The sequence below is a fragment of the Colossoma macropomum genome, unplaced genomic scaffold (genome assembly GCF_904425465.1).
Source record: "Colossoma macropomum unplaced genomic scaffold, Colossoma_macropomum, whole genome shotgun sequence".
Taxonomy (NCBI): Eukaryota; Metazoa; Chordata; class Actinopteri; order Characiformes; family Serrasalmidae; genus Colossoma; species Colossoma macropomum.
In genome coordinates this window covers 5,726,899-5,741,575 of record NW_023494809.1, presented here as the reverse complement: position 1 = coordinate 5,741,575, position 14,677 = coordinate 5,726,899, and the positions used below count along the sequence as shown (strand labels likewise).

The following is a 14,677-nucleotide window of genomic DNA, read 5'->3' as shown; positions in this document are numbered from 1 at the left end:
GGAGGGGTTTCTTTTGTGCTGGGAGGGGTTTCGGTTGTACTGGGAGGTGTTTTTGTTGTACTGGGAGGGGCTTTGGTTGTACTGGGAGGCATTTTGGTTGTTCTAGGAGGGGCTTTCGTTGTACTAGGAGGGGCTTTCGTTGTACTAGGAGGGGTTTTGGTTGTACTAGGAGGGGTTTTGGTTGTACTGGGAGGGTTTTTTGTTGTACTGGGAGGGACGATTTTGATCCCTGGCAGTGCCACAACTGTGAACATCCAGTGAGTCGTTCAAGTGTTGCTAATGGAAAATTGTCTTTTTGTGAAAATGGGACGGTCATGCCTTCTTCCCTTTGAAGGCTATTTGTCCATTGAGCCCCTGGGTCATGACCTCTACTTAGAAGACACACTCTGTCCTTAATTGGCCTTGCCCTCAGGAAGGCTTCCATGACCCCTCAGGGCCATAAACCTTGAAAGAAGTTGGATAAGTCTCATCACCGTCAGCTACCAGAGGTCGAATTGAAGCCAGGCTGTCTACACAGGGGCAGTACCCCTCTTGTCACTGGGGTGGAACCCTCCAGGGTCCATCTCAGTACCTTTAGTCAGGGAACATAACTGAACCATAATCCACTGAAATGATATGTTCTAAGCTGTACTGACTCCACACACCCCGTCTCGTCTCCAGGCTTTTATTTTACTGTTCTGTTTAAAACATTCGGTTATGAAAAGGTACAAATACAAACTTTTCACCTGGAGAAACTTATTTAAGGTTCACAATCAGACCTTAAAGCCACTGTTGGAGCTTTGAGGGAACATTTACACTGTTTGTACCTTGATAAACGAAAAATGTACCTGAACAGAACCTTTATTTCTAACAGTGTAGTGATGTGACGGAGAGGTTGCAGGGCTTTAAGGCTGAAATCCAGACATGATGTTCTGTGGTCTCTACACTGTATCTGTGTTTATTTGTACTTATTCTTTTTCCCCTATTTCATCCAATCCAATTCCACCCACTAGTTAGGACCCAGTCACACAATACCACCAGCGCTAGGAGGGCGAAGGCCAGTACAGTCTTCCTCCGAAACCTGTGAAGCTCCACCGCATCTTTTCGAACTGTTGCTAATGCAGTCATTGGACAGCCGAACACGTTCAGAGGAGAACACTAACCGCCAGTTCTCTTACGTCACCTAACACATGGCTCTGCTGGCTGGCATTGCGCTGAGTGATCGGGGGAGAAGGAGGGTCATCCTGAACCATTCTGTAATACACTACAGGAAGTGTAGGGGGCGATATGACTTGCCCATTTTAAACCTTGTCCATTTTATGGCTAACCGCCAGTTCTGTAATGTCAGCTAATAAATGTCTGCGCTGGCCAGCATGATGCTGGGTGATTGTACGATGGCCCTCCGCATACTTTGTTAGCCCCCTTTTACCCTGTTCTTCAGTGGTCAGGACCCCCATGGACCCTCACAGAGCAGGTACTATTTGGGTGGTGGGTCATTCTCAGCACTGCAGTAACACTGACGTGGTGGTGGTGTGTTAGTGTGTGTTGTGCTGGTCTGAGTGGATCAGACACAGCAGTGCTGCTGGAATTTTTAAACACCTCAGTGTCGCTGCTGGACTGAGAATAGTCCACCAACCAAAAATATCCAGCCAACAGCGTCCTGTGGGCAGCGTCCTGTGACCACTGATGAAGGACTAGAGGATGACCAACACAAACTGTGCAGCAGCAGATGAGCTATCGTCTCTGACTTTACATCTACAAGGTGGACTGACAAGGTAGGAGTGTCTAATAGAGTGGACAGTGAGTGGACACAGTGTTTAAAAACTCCAGGAGCACTGCTGTGTCTGATCCACTCGCACCAGCACAACACACACTAACACACCACCACCACGTCAGTGTTACTGCAGTGCTGAGAATGACCCACCACCCAAATAGTACCTGCTCTGTGAGGGTCCATGGGGGTCCTGACCACTGAAGAACAGGGTAAAAGGGGGCTAACAAAGTATCAGAGAAACAGATGGACTACAGTCTGTAATTGTAGAACTACAAAGTGCACCTATATAGTAAGTGGAGCTGATAAAATGGACAATGAGCGTAGAAACAAGGAGGTGGTCAGAATGTTATGCCTGGTTGGTGTACATAGAAAGAGAGAAAGAGGGAAGAGAAAAAGGGGAGAGAGCGAGACTGAAAGAAAGTCTCCTAAAGCTTCTTGTTTTCATGTTAATCTGAACAGTGTTATCCCTGCCTAGGACTTTTTTTCCAAAGACTCTACCGCCCCACGCTCTGTTCTGATTGGGCGAGGCCCTGCGGGTGCGTAACGATCTTTCGGAGGCGTTCTTCGGCGATGCCGAGGAGCTCAGGGTCGCAGTGAGATTGTAATGAAAATGGAAAAGAATCCGAGCTGCTAATCCGCCCGAGGAGAGCCAAGCTGCTGAGACTAAACTCCGTCTAGACTGCTGAGGGATCGCAGATAACACCAACCGTTTTGGTCCTTCAGTGTGGAAAAGAAATGAAATGGCCTCCAGGAAGGAGGGTTTTTACAGAAATTCATTTCCGAGCCGCTCGGCTGGTCCTGCCGCTGTTAAGTTTCAATTACAAACTTCAGTGCTTACAATGCAAAACTCCTCCCTGAGCTGACACAGTCCTGAAAGCCTATGATGCATTTATTCATGCAATTACATGTTAAATGCTTGATTAGGCTGAGCGTAATAGCTCTGCTGTACCCCAGTTAGTATTGATTCATAAAGAGGGATCTAATGGACTTCACGGTGGAGAACTGCGGTGACGTTAGCTTCAACTCTGCTACAGAGAAAGTTCAGGAGTTTTGTAAGTGTTCAGGAGCACTGAAACTGGAGTGAGGCAGATTAGACACAGCTATGTACACTCGTTAAAAGATGGTTCTTCAAGGCTTCTTTAGTAAAGACAATGTTTCTATATAGAACCATGAACACACAAAGAACTATTTGCCTGTCTTTTTGAAAAGGGATCAGTTTAGCCCAGGAGTCGGCAACATGTGGCCCCGGAGCTGCGTGCAGCTCTTTTACTGCCCTGTGGCTCCACAGCTGAATCAGATTAGTAGGTAAAAATAAAATAATCCTCCTTTACAGTAAAATAAAGCTCTGCTGATCGTTCAACACAGTTTAACAATAAATGGTCTTAAACTCTGGAGTTAATGTAGAACTGCTAATTCACCCTTTAACCCTGAAGATCAGCGCAGACTGCTGGTCACCATAGCAACACAGACAACCATCTCGCCTTAAAAAAAGCTCTTGTAAAAAAAAACTATATTGAGAGACATTTTACAAGAAACTTCTACTTTTGAGGAAATGTTTCCTGCTGGAGATGCGAGAAAAGCAGCTATAGCTGAGCTGAAGCTGAAAGCAGAGCAAAGTAAGACTGCGTTTTCATTTATATTATATTTTTGTCTATACTAGAACTTCAGCACATACTGAGACATATTTACAACCAAGATGGCAAAACGTTACTTAAATAAAATGGACGTAAAATGTTGTGGCTCCCAAGGTGGTTTGAGGACAAAATGGCTCTTCTTAACATTTGGGTTGCGACCCCTTGTATAGCCAAACAGGGTTCTTCGATTGTTACAATGTCAGGCTTGTAAACAATAGAACAACTTTTTCGGTGCTATAGAACCATCTACAGCACATTCTCCATCAATCTGAAGAACTCATTTCACCATGCAGAGGACCATTTAAGCCTGCAATTGGTTCTTTGGGTGTTCATGGTTCTATATAGAACTGTTCCCTTTATTAAAGAACCCTTGAAGAACCATCTTTTTTACTGAACTTCTAATATGAAGGTGACAGAAGAATCTTTGTGTTTTAGTTTTGTTGACTCGTCCAAAATCCACACAGAAATGGTTGCAGAACCTCAGAACCAAAGCTTTGCAGTGGCCCTCTCAGTCTCCAGCTTTGAACCCATCTGAAAAGCTGTGTTGTTGTCCACAAGGGGGCTGTCCATAAGCCAAGACCCAAGAATATCAAGGAACCGGAAATGTTCTGCATGGAGGAGTGGTCTAAGATCCCTTTAACAGGTGTTCTCCAACTTTGTTAAGCATTAAAGAAAGTGGCTTAGTGCTTTTATTCTCACCAGTAGGGACTTTTATAATAGGGGTACCAATATTTTCAAAACATGTTTTTAAAAAAATGTATTTCTAAAGAAAACTTTTTTTTGTTCTGAAACAGTGTAACAATAAAAATATGCAACCCATTTGTTTAAGCCCAAAATATCACTCGTTTCATGCATGGTTTATTTAATATTTTCATTGTAGCTCAATTTCTTAGAGAATGCTAGTATTTCTGTATTCTGGATTGCCACTTTGTCTGACGATGGGCTGGTTAGGGTCAGTGGACAGAATTTTGTTAAGGTCAAGTCCACATTGGAATCAAAACTTGATGCTGTTTGCCGGGTTGAGATTGAATCCGATATGACTTCTACTGTTTAATTTAAAAAGCCTCTATAATGTTCGCATGATCCACACAGTCACTCTGACAGACTGTAATACTCTACAGGAAGTGTAGGGGGCGATATGGCTTCTACTGTTTCATTTAAAAAGCTCTATAATGTTCATATGATCCACACAGTCACTCTGACAGACTGTAATACACTACAGGAAGTGTAGGGGGCGATATGGCTTCTACTGTTTCATTAAAAGCTCTATAATGTTCATATGATCCACACAGTCACTCTGACAGACTGTAATACACTACAGGAAGTGTAGGGGGCGATATGGCTTCTACTGTTTCATTTAAAAAGCTTCTATAATGTTCATATGATCCACACAGTCACTCTGACAGACTGTAATACACTACAGGAAGTGTAGGGGGCGATATGGCTTCTACTGTTTCATTTAAAAAGCTCTATAATGTTCATATGATCCACACAGTCATTCTGACAGACTGTAATACACTACAGGAAGTGTAGGGGGCGATATGGCTTCTACTGTTTCATTTAAAAAGCCTCTATAATGTTGATCTGATCCACACAGTCACTCTGACAGACTGTAATACACTACAGGAAGTGTAGGGGGCGATATGGCTTCTACTGTTTCATTTAAAAAGTGCTCTGTAATATTCATATGATCCACACAGTCATTCTGACAGACTGTAATACACTACAGGAAGTGTAGGGGGCGATATGGCTTCTACTGTTTCATTTAAAAAGTGCTCTACAATGTTCATATGATCCACACAGTCACTCTGACAGACTGTAATACACTACAAGAAGTGTAGGGGGCGATATGGCTCGTTGTGTAGATTAGATTACTGTTAGTAATAGGTGGAGAATATTGCTTTGGTTTCCAGACAGTTCACAAACGCCAAACAGTTGGCTTCACATTAGCTTCCTTGTTAGTGGCAGCCTCATTCACTTTCACGTCTCGCTGTAGATTAAAGGCTTCACTTCAGGAAAGCCTTTACTCGTTATAAACAGGCAGAAGTGTCTACAGCAGGTCCTCCGGGTGCAGATGAGCTGTGCAGTGGGAGGCAGATGTGAGTGTGCTGTATGTTTAAGTATTCTATTACATGCCCCAGATGTGTGGTATATTTAAGCAGTGGGGCCTGAGAGAGAGAGTGTGTGCTACCACGGCAGTAATTCGGTCACAGGCACCAGTAAAGTAGATCTAACAGGGCAAAGTTAAAGGCAAACTCCTCTAATTTTTCAAAACTTCCACATAATTAACTGGTTACGATGTAAACAGAGTCGGTTCAGAGTGGTTTGGTGTGAAACGCTCTGTTCTAGAGAAACTTACAGAGTCAGAACTGTTCACAGTGGTGGTGATAGGAACCAGACGTCCACCTCTAAAAGCTCCTCACAGATGCATTGTTTTATTATTTTTTTGTGATAAACTTTTGGCTTAAAACATCTTATTAGTCCCTTTATTTGAATACATTCATGGTGGAGGGCATACATGCAGGGCGTTGTGAAGCAAAATAGTCCTCAAATGAAAATGTATTATTTGTAATGTATTATTTCAGATTTTCCATCATCGACATTCCATATAAACTCAGAAGACTCGTGTAGGTTCACTGGTGGTTCTGGATAGTAAATAAAATGTCTATATTTGTGTTGTAGTCATGGCGACCCCCTTAAGATGGTCAGGGATGTTAAGGCCGGTGCTGAGACTTTCGGAGCTGACCGGTGTGCTGCTGTGTGTGCAGGTGGACAGGACGGAGGTGATCCGGAGCTGCATTAACCCCACGTTCTCCAAGGTCTTCACTCTGGATTATTACTTTGAGGAGGTGCAGCGGCTCCGTTACGAGCTCTACGACATGAACAGCAGCCACAACGGCATGAGGGAGGTCGACTGTCTGGGGGCCATGGAGTGCACGCTGGGCCAGGTACATGCCCACCTCAAACCCTTAAACTCTGTCTGCCAGGGTCCTGGACCTGGATTAAGCCTCATCGTGGACTAAACTCACACTTGGATTCCTCCCTCTCATAACTACAGAACTGAAACATTAGTTTCATAGCAGGTATTTGTATATTCTGAATAATTCATAGTAGAGCCTGAATAATTAATAGTAGTTACTGAATAGTTCATAGTAGTTACTGAATAATTCATAGTAGTTACAGAATAATTCATAGTAGATCCTGAATAATTCATGGTAAATACTAAATAATCCATAGTAGATCCTGAATAATTCATAGTAGATACTGAATAATTCATAGTAGCTACTAAATAATTCATAGTAGATACTGAATAATTCATAGTAGATCCTGAATAATTCATAGTAGTTACTGAATAATTCATAGTAGATCCTGAATAATTCATAGTAGATCCTGAATAATTCATAGTTGCTACTAAATAATTCATAGGAGAGACTGAATAATTCATATTGCTTACTGTAATAAGGAGTAGATACTGAATAATTTGTTGTAGATACTGTATAATTCATAGGCATTTCTGGATAATTAATAAAATACATAAAAATAGTAGACACTGGACTAACTTTGTGGTTACTATAGTACAATATACTATTTAGAGAATAATTAATAGTAATTATTGGACAATCCAGAGTAGAGACTGAAAATGGTCACAAACAGTATGTACATTCTTTAGAAGCCACTATTCTTCTTCTGTGCCATTGTCAGCATACAAATATGGCATATGAATATGACTCATAGTGAATATTGCCAAATCAACCAGGCGAACTGTACCAAACCTCAAACTCAGAGACTCTCAGCAGCCTGAAAGTGTGTGAGCTGTCAGCTAGACAAGATGTGAACTCAGAGAGAGCGGAGAGTGTCGAGTGTGTAGAGAATGGACACCATATTGGTTTTATTTTTGTCATCATTCTGCTTTAGCCTTTCCTTTTACTCTGTGTTCCATCTGTGTAACAGTTTGTATGCATTATTAAACACTTTCTTTGAAGTTCTTTCTAGAAGTTCAGCTTATAAAAAAGGTTTGGCATTTTTAGACTCATTTACAGCACTGTGCAAAATCAGTGACAACTCTTTAATTTCCAGTCAAAACCACCACTAAAGGGAAACTCCGCCCGTTTTTTCAAAGTTTCTGCATATTTAAATGGTTACAATGTAAAGAAAGTCATTCAGAGTGGTTTGGTGTGAAACGCTCTAGAGAAACTTACAGAGTCAGAATTGTTCACAGTGGTGGTGATAGGAACCAGACGTCCACCAGTGTGATAATAAGTTTTGGCTTAAAATGTATTTGAATCCACATATTGTAATCCATTCATGGTGGAGGGATACATGCACAGCGTTCTAAGGCAAAATAGTCCTCAAAGAAAACTTATTATTTCAGATTTTCCACTATTTTCCATCATCAACATTCCATATAAACTCAGAAGACTCGTGTAGGTTCACTGGTGGTTCTGGATAGTAAATAAAATGTCTATATTTGTGTTGTAGTCATGGCGACCCCTGGTTCCTATCACCACCACTGTAAAGACATCTGAACCATTTCACACCAAACCACTCTGAATCTCTGAACTATGCGGAGATGTTGAAAAGTTGATGGAAGTCCTCTTTAAGTGCACGTTATTGCTGCTGTTCTCAGAACAATGGACTGACCACCCCAGTGTCCAGACCTCAACACCACTGAATGTGTTTGATTACTTCAGGAAATCATCAACCAGCTTCTAAGACTGAACTTTGGAGGTGAGTCTGCAGATTCTTTGAGGAACTGAAAGTGAGTCTCCTGTAAAGAATGGAAAGCTGGAATGAAGGGAAAGAATGACTCACTGAACACTCAGACAGCTGAGAGTAGATTTAGCTGTTGAGGCTTCTGGGAAATTTCCTAATGGCTGGAAATAACAGAAGGGTGGTCTCTGACTTTTGCACAGTGCTGTATTTTTGGCTCAGTTAAAGTTTCACTCTAGAACTCTGGAACCTTTTAGGTTCTCCTACATTATAGCAAAACGTTCAGAGTGGATCTAAAGAAGGTTAAATGAGTTCTTCCTGAGTTCTTCGCCTGTCTGGAGTGTGGGGCACGGTTCCCGCTCCTTCAGCACGCTCATACAGTTTATTGCTTTGTTTATTAACATTATAATGAGAGACAACAGGGTTTTTCAGTCTGTTTGTCCATTCCCACACTAAACTGCCCGTCATTCTGATCCAAACGTTCTGATATTGTCTGTTCAGTCAGAAATTACAGAGTGAAATTACCCACATTTGGCCACATTCGTAACGACACAAGTGCTCAAACAGCCGTTTAGACATTGATTTGTCCTTTAGTGCTGATAGAGATGCCCACCCTGGTGGTGTGAAACCTGCTCCCCTCTCAATATTCGCTGTATATGGAGAGACGAGCTTTCACAGATCGTGGTGCCAGATGGCTGGTTTGGCACTCTCGGCGTCTGTGTAATAAACGCCAGCATTCACTCTGTTTAATATTCACACTTTTCTAGGGCCGTCACTCTGAGCAAGTCCACTGAGCAGGCGTTTACTTATTTAAGTGAAATGTGGTTTAAAATAGAAGTTTGGCCCATTTACATGTGTGTTTATATAACTTCACAGGACCGTTTAGAAGTTTGGAGTTGGTGATCAAAAGTCTAGATTCGGCCAATCTGGCCACAGATAAGCGAATAACATAACTGTAATGTGCGGTAGAACTTCACAGGTTTCAAAAGATCGGTATGAACCCTACACACTTAAAAAAAATGGTTCTTTAAGGGTTCTTTTGTAAAGGCAGTGGTTCTATATAGAACCATGAACAGTCAAAGAACCATGTGCATGCTTAAATGTTTCTCCACATGGTGAAATGTTCTTCAGATTGATGGAGAATGTGTTGTGTGTGGTTCTATATAGGACCTGAAAAGCCTTCTGCTGTTGTTACTACTTTCTTAAAAACCATTGGCTCTTCAAGCGTTCTTTAGTAAAGAAAGTGGTTCTATATAGAACCATTTGTATGGTTAAAAGGTTTTTTTGCATCATGAAAGTGTTTTTCAGATTGATGGAGAATGTGCTGTAGATGGTTCTATGTGGAACCTTTTTGAATGGGGTTCTATACAGCACTAAAAGGGGTTTTTGTATTGTTACTGGCTTGACATCAAAACTATAGAATAACCCTATTTGGTGCTATATAGAACCCTTTTCAAAAAGGTTCTCTGTAGAACCATCTATAGCACATTCTCCCTCCGCCTGAAAACTCTTTCATGATGCACAGAACCCTTTATTCATGCAGAGGGTTCTATGAGTGTTCATGATACTACACAACCATTTTCTTTGCTAAGGAACCCTTGAAGAACCATCTTTTTTATGATTGTAGTTTGACATCATAACAAAGGAACCCTTTTTGGTGCTATAGAACCATTTTCTGTTTCTCTGCCTACTTTGTCACCCTGTTCTTCAGTGGTCAGGACCCCCATGGACCCTCACAGAGCAGGTACTATTTGGGTGGTGGGTCATTCTCAGCACTGCAGTAACACTGATGTGGTGGTGGTGTGTTAGTGTGTGTTGCACTGGTCTGAGTGGATCAGACACAGCAGTGCTGCTGGAGTTTTTAAACACTGTGTCCACTCACTGTCCACTCTATTAGACACTCCTACCTTGTCGGTCCACCTTGTAGATGTAAAGTCAGAGACGGTAGCTCATCTGCTGCTGCACAGTTTGTGTTGGTCATCCTCTAGTCCTTCATCAGTGGTCACAGGACGCTGCCCACAGGACGCTGTTGGCTGGAAATATTTTTGGTTGGTGGACTATTCTCAGTCCAGCAGCGACACTGAGGTGTTTAAAAACTCCAGCAGCACTGCTGTGTCTGATCCACTCAGACCAGCGCAACACACCACCACCACATCAGTGTTACTGCTGAGAATGACCCACCACCCAAATAATACCTGCTCTGCAGGGGTCCTGTGGGAGTTCTGACCACTGAAGAACAGGGTGCAGAGAAACAGATGGACTACAGTCTGTAACTGTAGAACTACAAAGTGCCCCTGTATGGTCAGTGGAACTGATAAAATGGACAGTGAGTGTAAGTTGCTTATTGTGTAAGTTGCTTATTAGTGTAAGTAACTTATAATGCTACATTATAGCTAGCCCTGCTTAACATGTAATAACACATTCTTAATAACAAACATAGCAAAATGAAAGTTTTTAGATTCTATAATTCATTGTTTTCTGATATTAATATTAATTTATTAGTCTTTTTGTTTGCCGGTCTCCTGTTTTCTTCTCACATTGCTCGTGACTGTTTGTTTTGGTTGCAGGCCGATACGAGAGCGTCTTTATTTTAATGAGGGTGGGCTGATAATGCCGAGGACTCCCCGTTTCCTTAATAACATGTAACTGCAAGCGTTTATTCATAAACGAAGACGTTTTCGAGGCATAATTACAATCTGGTTTGTGGGCCAGAAGCCTCCGAGTTAGATGCGCACACAGTTTGCCTGCCTCTCTGTGCGTAATTGTCCTTCTCTCTGTGTTTTCTTTCTCTTCCACTCCTGGCAGCGCTCTGAAGTTTCCTCCCTGGCGTCGTTCCTCTCCAGAGCCGCGCGGGTTTCTTTTCACCGCAGCCGCGCTTTGCTTTCTAAAGTGGCACCGGAGTGACAAAAGTGACGCTTTCCTTGTGTCTTATCTGTCTCCAAACAGATTGTGTCCCAGAGAAAGCTCTGCAGAGTTCTCCTCAAACAGAGCAACACGGTGGGGAAGTCCATGATTACGGTACAGTATCCTGCTGTTCCCTCGTTTACGTCTCCTCAGAGTTCACTGAGTTCTCTTTTCTGTGCAGAGTTAGAGCCTCTCCTGCAGGACTGATGTTCAAAGCTGGTCTAAACCTGCTCTTACACACACAGGATTACCAACCATTTTGCAAGGATGATGATTCTGTTAAATAGAAATGAATTTAAAACAGTGAATCGCTGCGCTTTCTTTAAACTCAGCAAGAATGGGCTTCTCTAAGTGATTGATGGAAAACTGAACAGTGACAACGCCTTAAAGGGGCCATATTATGGACGTTGGGGGTCCCGGGTTGGCCCACTTGTTGGTCTAACAGTTCTGAAAATGCTCTTTTCTAGTTTGGTAATCCATTCACCAGGGGTCGCAACACAAATGTTAGGAAGAGCCATTTTTTCCTTTCCACTTTGGGAGCCACAACATTTTATGTCCATCTTACCATCTTGGCTGTAAATATGTCTCAGTACATGCTAATGTACTACTATACAACAGTTAGTTCCGGCCACGCGAGCTGATTGGTTGAGAAGCGTTCTAACTGTGCTGTTATTTCACCATAACATCACAGGTTTTTCACAAACACTGTATCGCTCCGCTGAGACGCCGTTGCTAAGCAACGACTTTGACAGCTGTAGGAGACGCTCAAGACATTTGAACGTTTTTACTTCTTACTTTGCCACAAACAGAAAACGGACACTTTTAAGATCACATTCGACCGACAGCCGATTTGGTCAGACTCTGAAGATGAGACGACACTAAATTCCCAAACTGTCGTCACCACTGAGCAGCTTTTCAGTCGGCAGCTGAGACAGAAGAACAGCTAAACAACCTGGAATCAGCCAGAAATGAACCCAACACCATTCGCCAAACTAAATGGGCTGTAAGATGCTTTACAGACTGGCTGGAACAAAACAACATTAATACTGATCTGGAAAAAACTGACAAAACTGAGCTGAACTTGATATTGCGGCTGTTTTATGGCTTACAGCAGACTGAGCAGCGAGTGGGCGGAGCTCGTTACTCTGACGTAGCAACAAGCTGCTTGTTAAGGAACTATAATTTGGTGAAGGAACTGCTGACATTAAACCATATTAAACGCCGCGTTCACGGCCCAGTTTATTAATTTATTACTGTATTTATTTAACTGTTGTATAAAAGCGTTAGAACACTCGAGGAGTGTGTTATTGCGAATATTATTATGAATGTTATTTGGCGATAACAAACTTCCTCTCGCCTTCCGTTGCTTAAGTATAGGACGAACATCGATAATTAGGAGACGAATGGACTTATTTGCGTTTATAATCACTCCATCTGGTTTCCTGATATGTTTAATCTGCAGCGAGAAACTGACAAACACTAAAAACGACGAGGCTGAAGTCAGTTTCTCATTCGCCAGCTTGTTGTTCTAACTCTCCTGTTCCAACTTAAATGGTGCAGCAGTTACATTCTGGGACATCAGGCACCATATAAAGTGTAATGGGAAAATCGGAAGAAGATGCTGGAGAATGAGAAGCGACTTCAGCCTCGTAAAGAGTTTAAAAATATTTTAAAAGAAACTGTTTTACTTTTGTGGAAAAGTTTCCTGCTGGAGATGCGAGAAAAGCAGCTATAGCTGAGCTGAAGCTTAAAGCAGAGCAAAGTAAGTCTGTGTTTTCATTTATATGATATTTTTTAGCCTTTACTAGCACATTAACACACACTGAGACATATTTACAGACAAGATGGTGAAATGGACTGTTGTGGCTCCCAAAGTGGAAAGAACAACATGGCTCTTCTTAACATAAAGGTCGCCGACCCCTGGCCTGGTTCAAAGGCCCTGCTGACTAACTGGGTGTCCTGAGTGAAATCCGAACCTGACCCGAGCCTGACACTCATTCGAGAAATGATGTCCTGAGCAGACATAAGCAGTCGATCTCAGTTCTTAAATATACTCCATGCTCTGAAATCTCTGTCCTGGTCGTCTTGTTGGCCGGAGAGTAAATGCCGTTGTTGCTGGTCTGTAAGCCGTAACTCTGCCGTTCTGCTGAACTCTGTGCTGCTGGTGTCTGTGCAGATCACCGCTGAGGAGCTGACGGGGAACGATGACTATGTGGAGCTGTCCTTCAGTGCCAGGAAACTGGACGATAAGGTGAGTTAGGCTGCCTCGTTATTCTGACCCTGTGTGACACTCTGCTATGTGTAAACACGTCCGTCAGAATCCACGGAATCGAGTTTATTGCTGAAGAACTCCACACGGTTGGAGGAGAGTGTGTGGTGATGCAGGCGGGCAGTTAGCACCACGCTAATCGGTGAGGCATAAGCTTCTGTTACTTGTTAGCTGCATTAGCGTTGTAGCTCCAGAGCTAAAACTAAAGACCCAAACTTCACACTAAACAGGTCTCGGCTGATCGTAAGTGTTGGGGGTTGATTTGTGATCACTTTAATCAGGCGTTTATTGAGTTTTAGATGATGTTATGATGCTCACATTAACATTCATACAAGCTGGAAAGAGGCAGAGAGAAATAAAGAGAAGAGAGATAGAGAGGGAGGGGAGAGAGAGAAAGAGAGAGAGGGAGAGGAAATAGAGAGGAAGGCGAGAGAGACGGAGAGAGAGACATTATTGGCACAGGGATGAAAATGACAGAAGATGAGAAGAATAAAGGAACAGAGAGAGAGGAACGAAAGGGGGGAGGGAGCAAGACAGAAAGAGAGAGATAGAAAGAGAGAAGAAAGGGAAAGGAAATGGAAAGAAAAGAGACAGAAAGAGGGAAGGAGGGAAAGGTAATAAAGAGAAAAGAGAGAGATGGAAAGAGGAAGAGGGAAAGGAAATGGAGAGAAAAAAGGGAGAGATGGAAAGAGGGGAGGGAAATGCAGGGAGAGAAAGAGAGATAGAAAGAGAGAAACAGGTCAAGAGGAGAGGAGGGGAGAGAGACAGACAGAGATTGGCACAGGGATGAGAATGACAGAAGATGAGAGGAATAATAAAGGACAGCAAGGGAGAGAGGAAAGAAAGCAGGGGGAGAGAAAGAGAGAGGGGGAAGAGAGATAAAGAAAGAGAGAGGGAGGAGATAGAGAAAGAAGGGGGACAAAGAGAGATAAAGGGAGACAGGGAGAGTGAAGAGAAAGAGCGAGAGAGAGAGGTAAGGATGGGACAGGGAAACAGGGGCGGGTGGGAGAGAGAGAGAGAGATTGGCACAGGGATGAGAATGACAGATAAAAGAAGACAAGAGGGATAAAAGAAGAGAAAAGAACACAGAGAGAGAGAGCAGTGTTCCTCAGGGAGACTCTATCAGCTCTCATCAGATGGATAATTATGAGAGACTGAAATTAATAAGGAGGATTAATAGCAGCATAACAAACACTCAGCAGCAGATCCGTCTCACAGCGAGCGCCTCGCAGGCCACATCACCTCCTCTCCTCCTCTCCTCCTCCTCCTTTCATTTTCTCTCTCACTTCTTTTCTTCTCTCGCCCAGACTTAAGCCTCTCACAGTCAGAGTAATTAAAACTCATTCAATTAAAGCGCCCACATCCTCTCTCCCTCTCCCTCTCTCTCTCTCTCCATCTCTCCCTCTC

At 42.8% G+C, this 14,677-nt stretch overlaps 1 protein-coding gene across 1 annotated transcript in view; it reads left to right on the top strand.

Annotated features, from left to right (window-relative positions):
- Window positions 1-14,677, top strand: part of cpne4a (copine IVa) — a 136,881-nt gene that overhangs the window by 54,733 nt on the left and 67,471 nt on the right. The window contains exons 3-5 of the mRNA XM_036558645.1: window positions 6,156-6,335; window positions 11,044-11,115; window positions 13,178-13,252. Of these exons, the coding sequence (XP_036414538.1) occupies window positions 6,156-6,335; window positions 11,044-11,115; window positions 13,178-13,252 (327 nt within the window). The remainder of the gene's footprint in view (window positions 1-6,155; window positions 6,336-11,043; window positions 11,116-13,177; window positions 13,253-14,677) is intronic.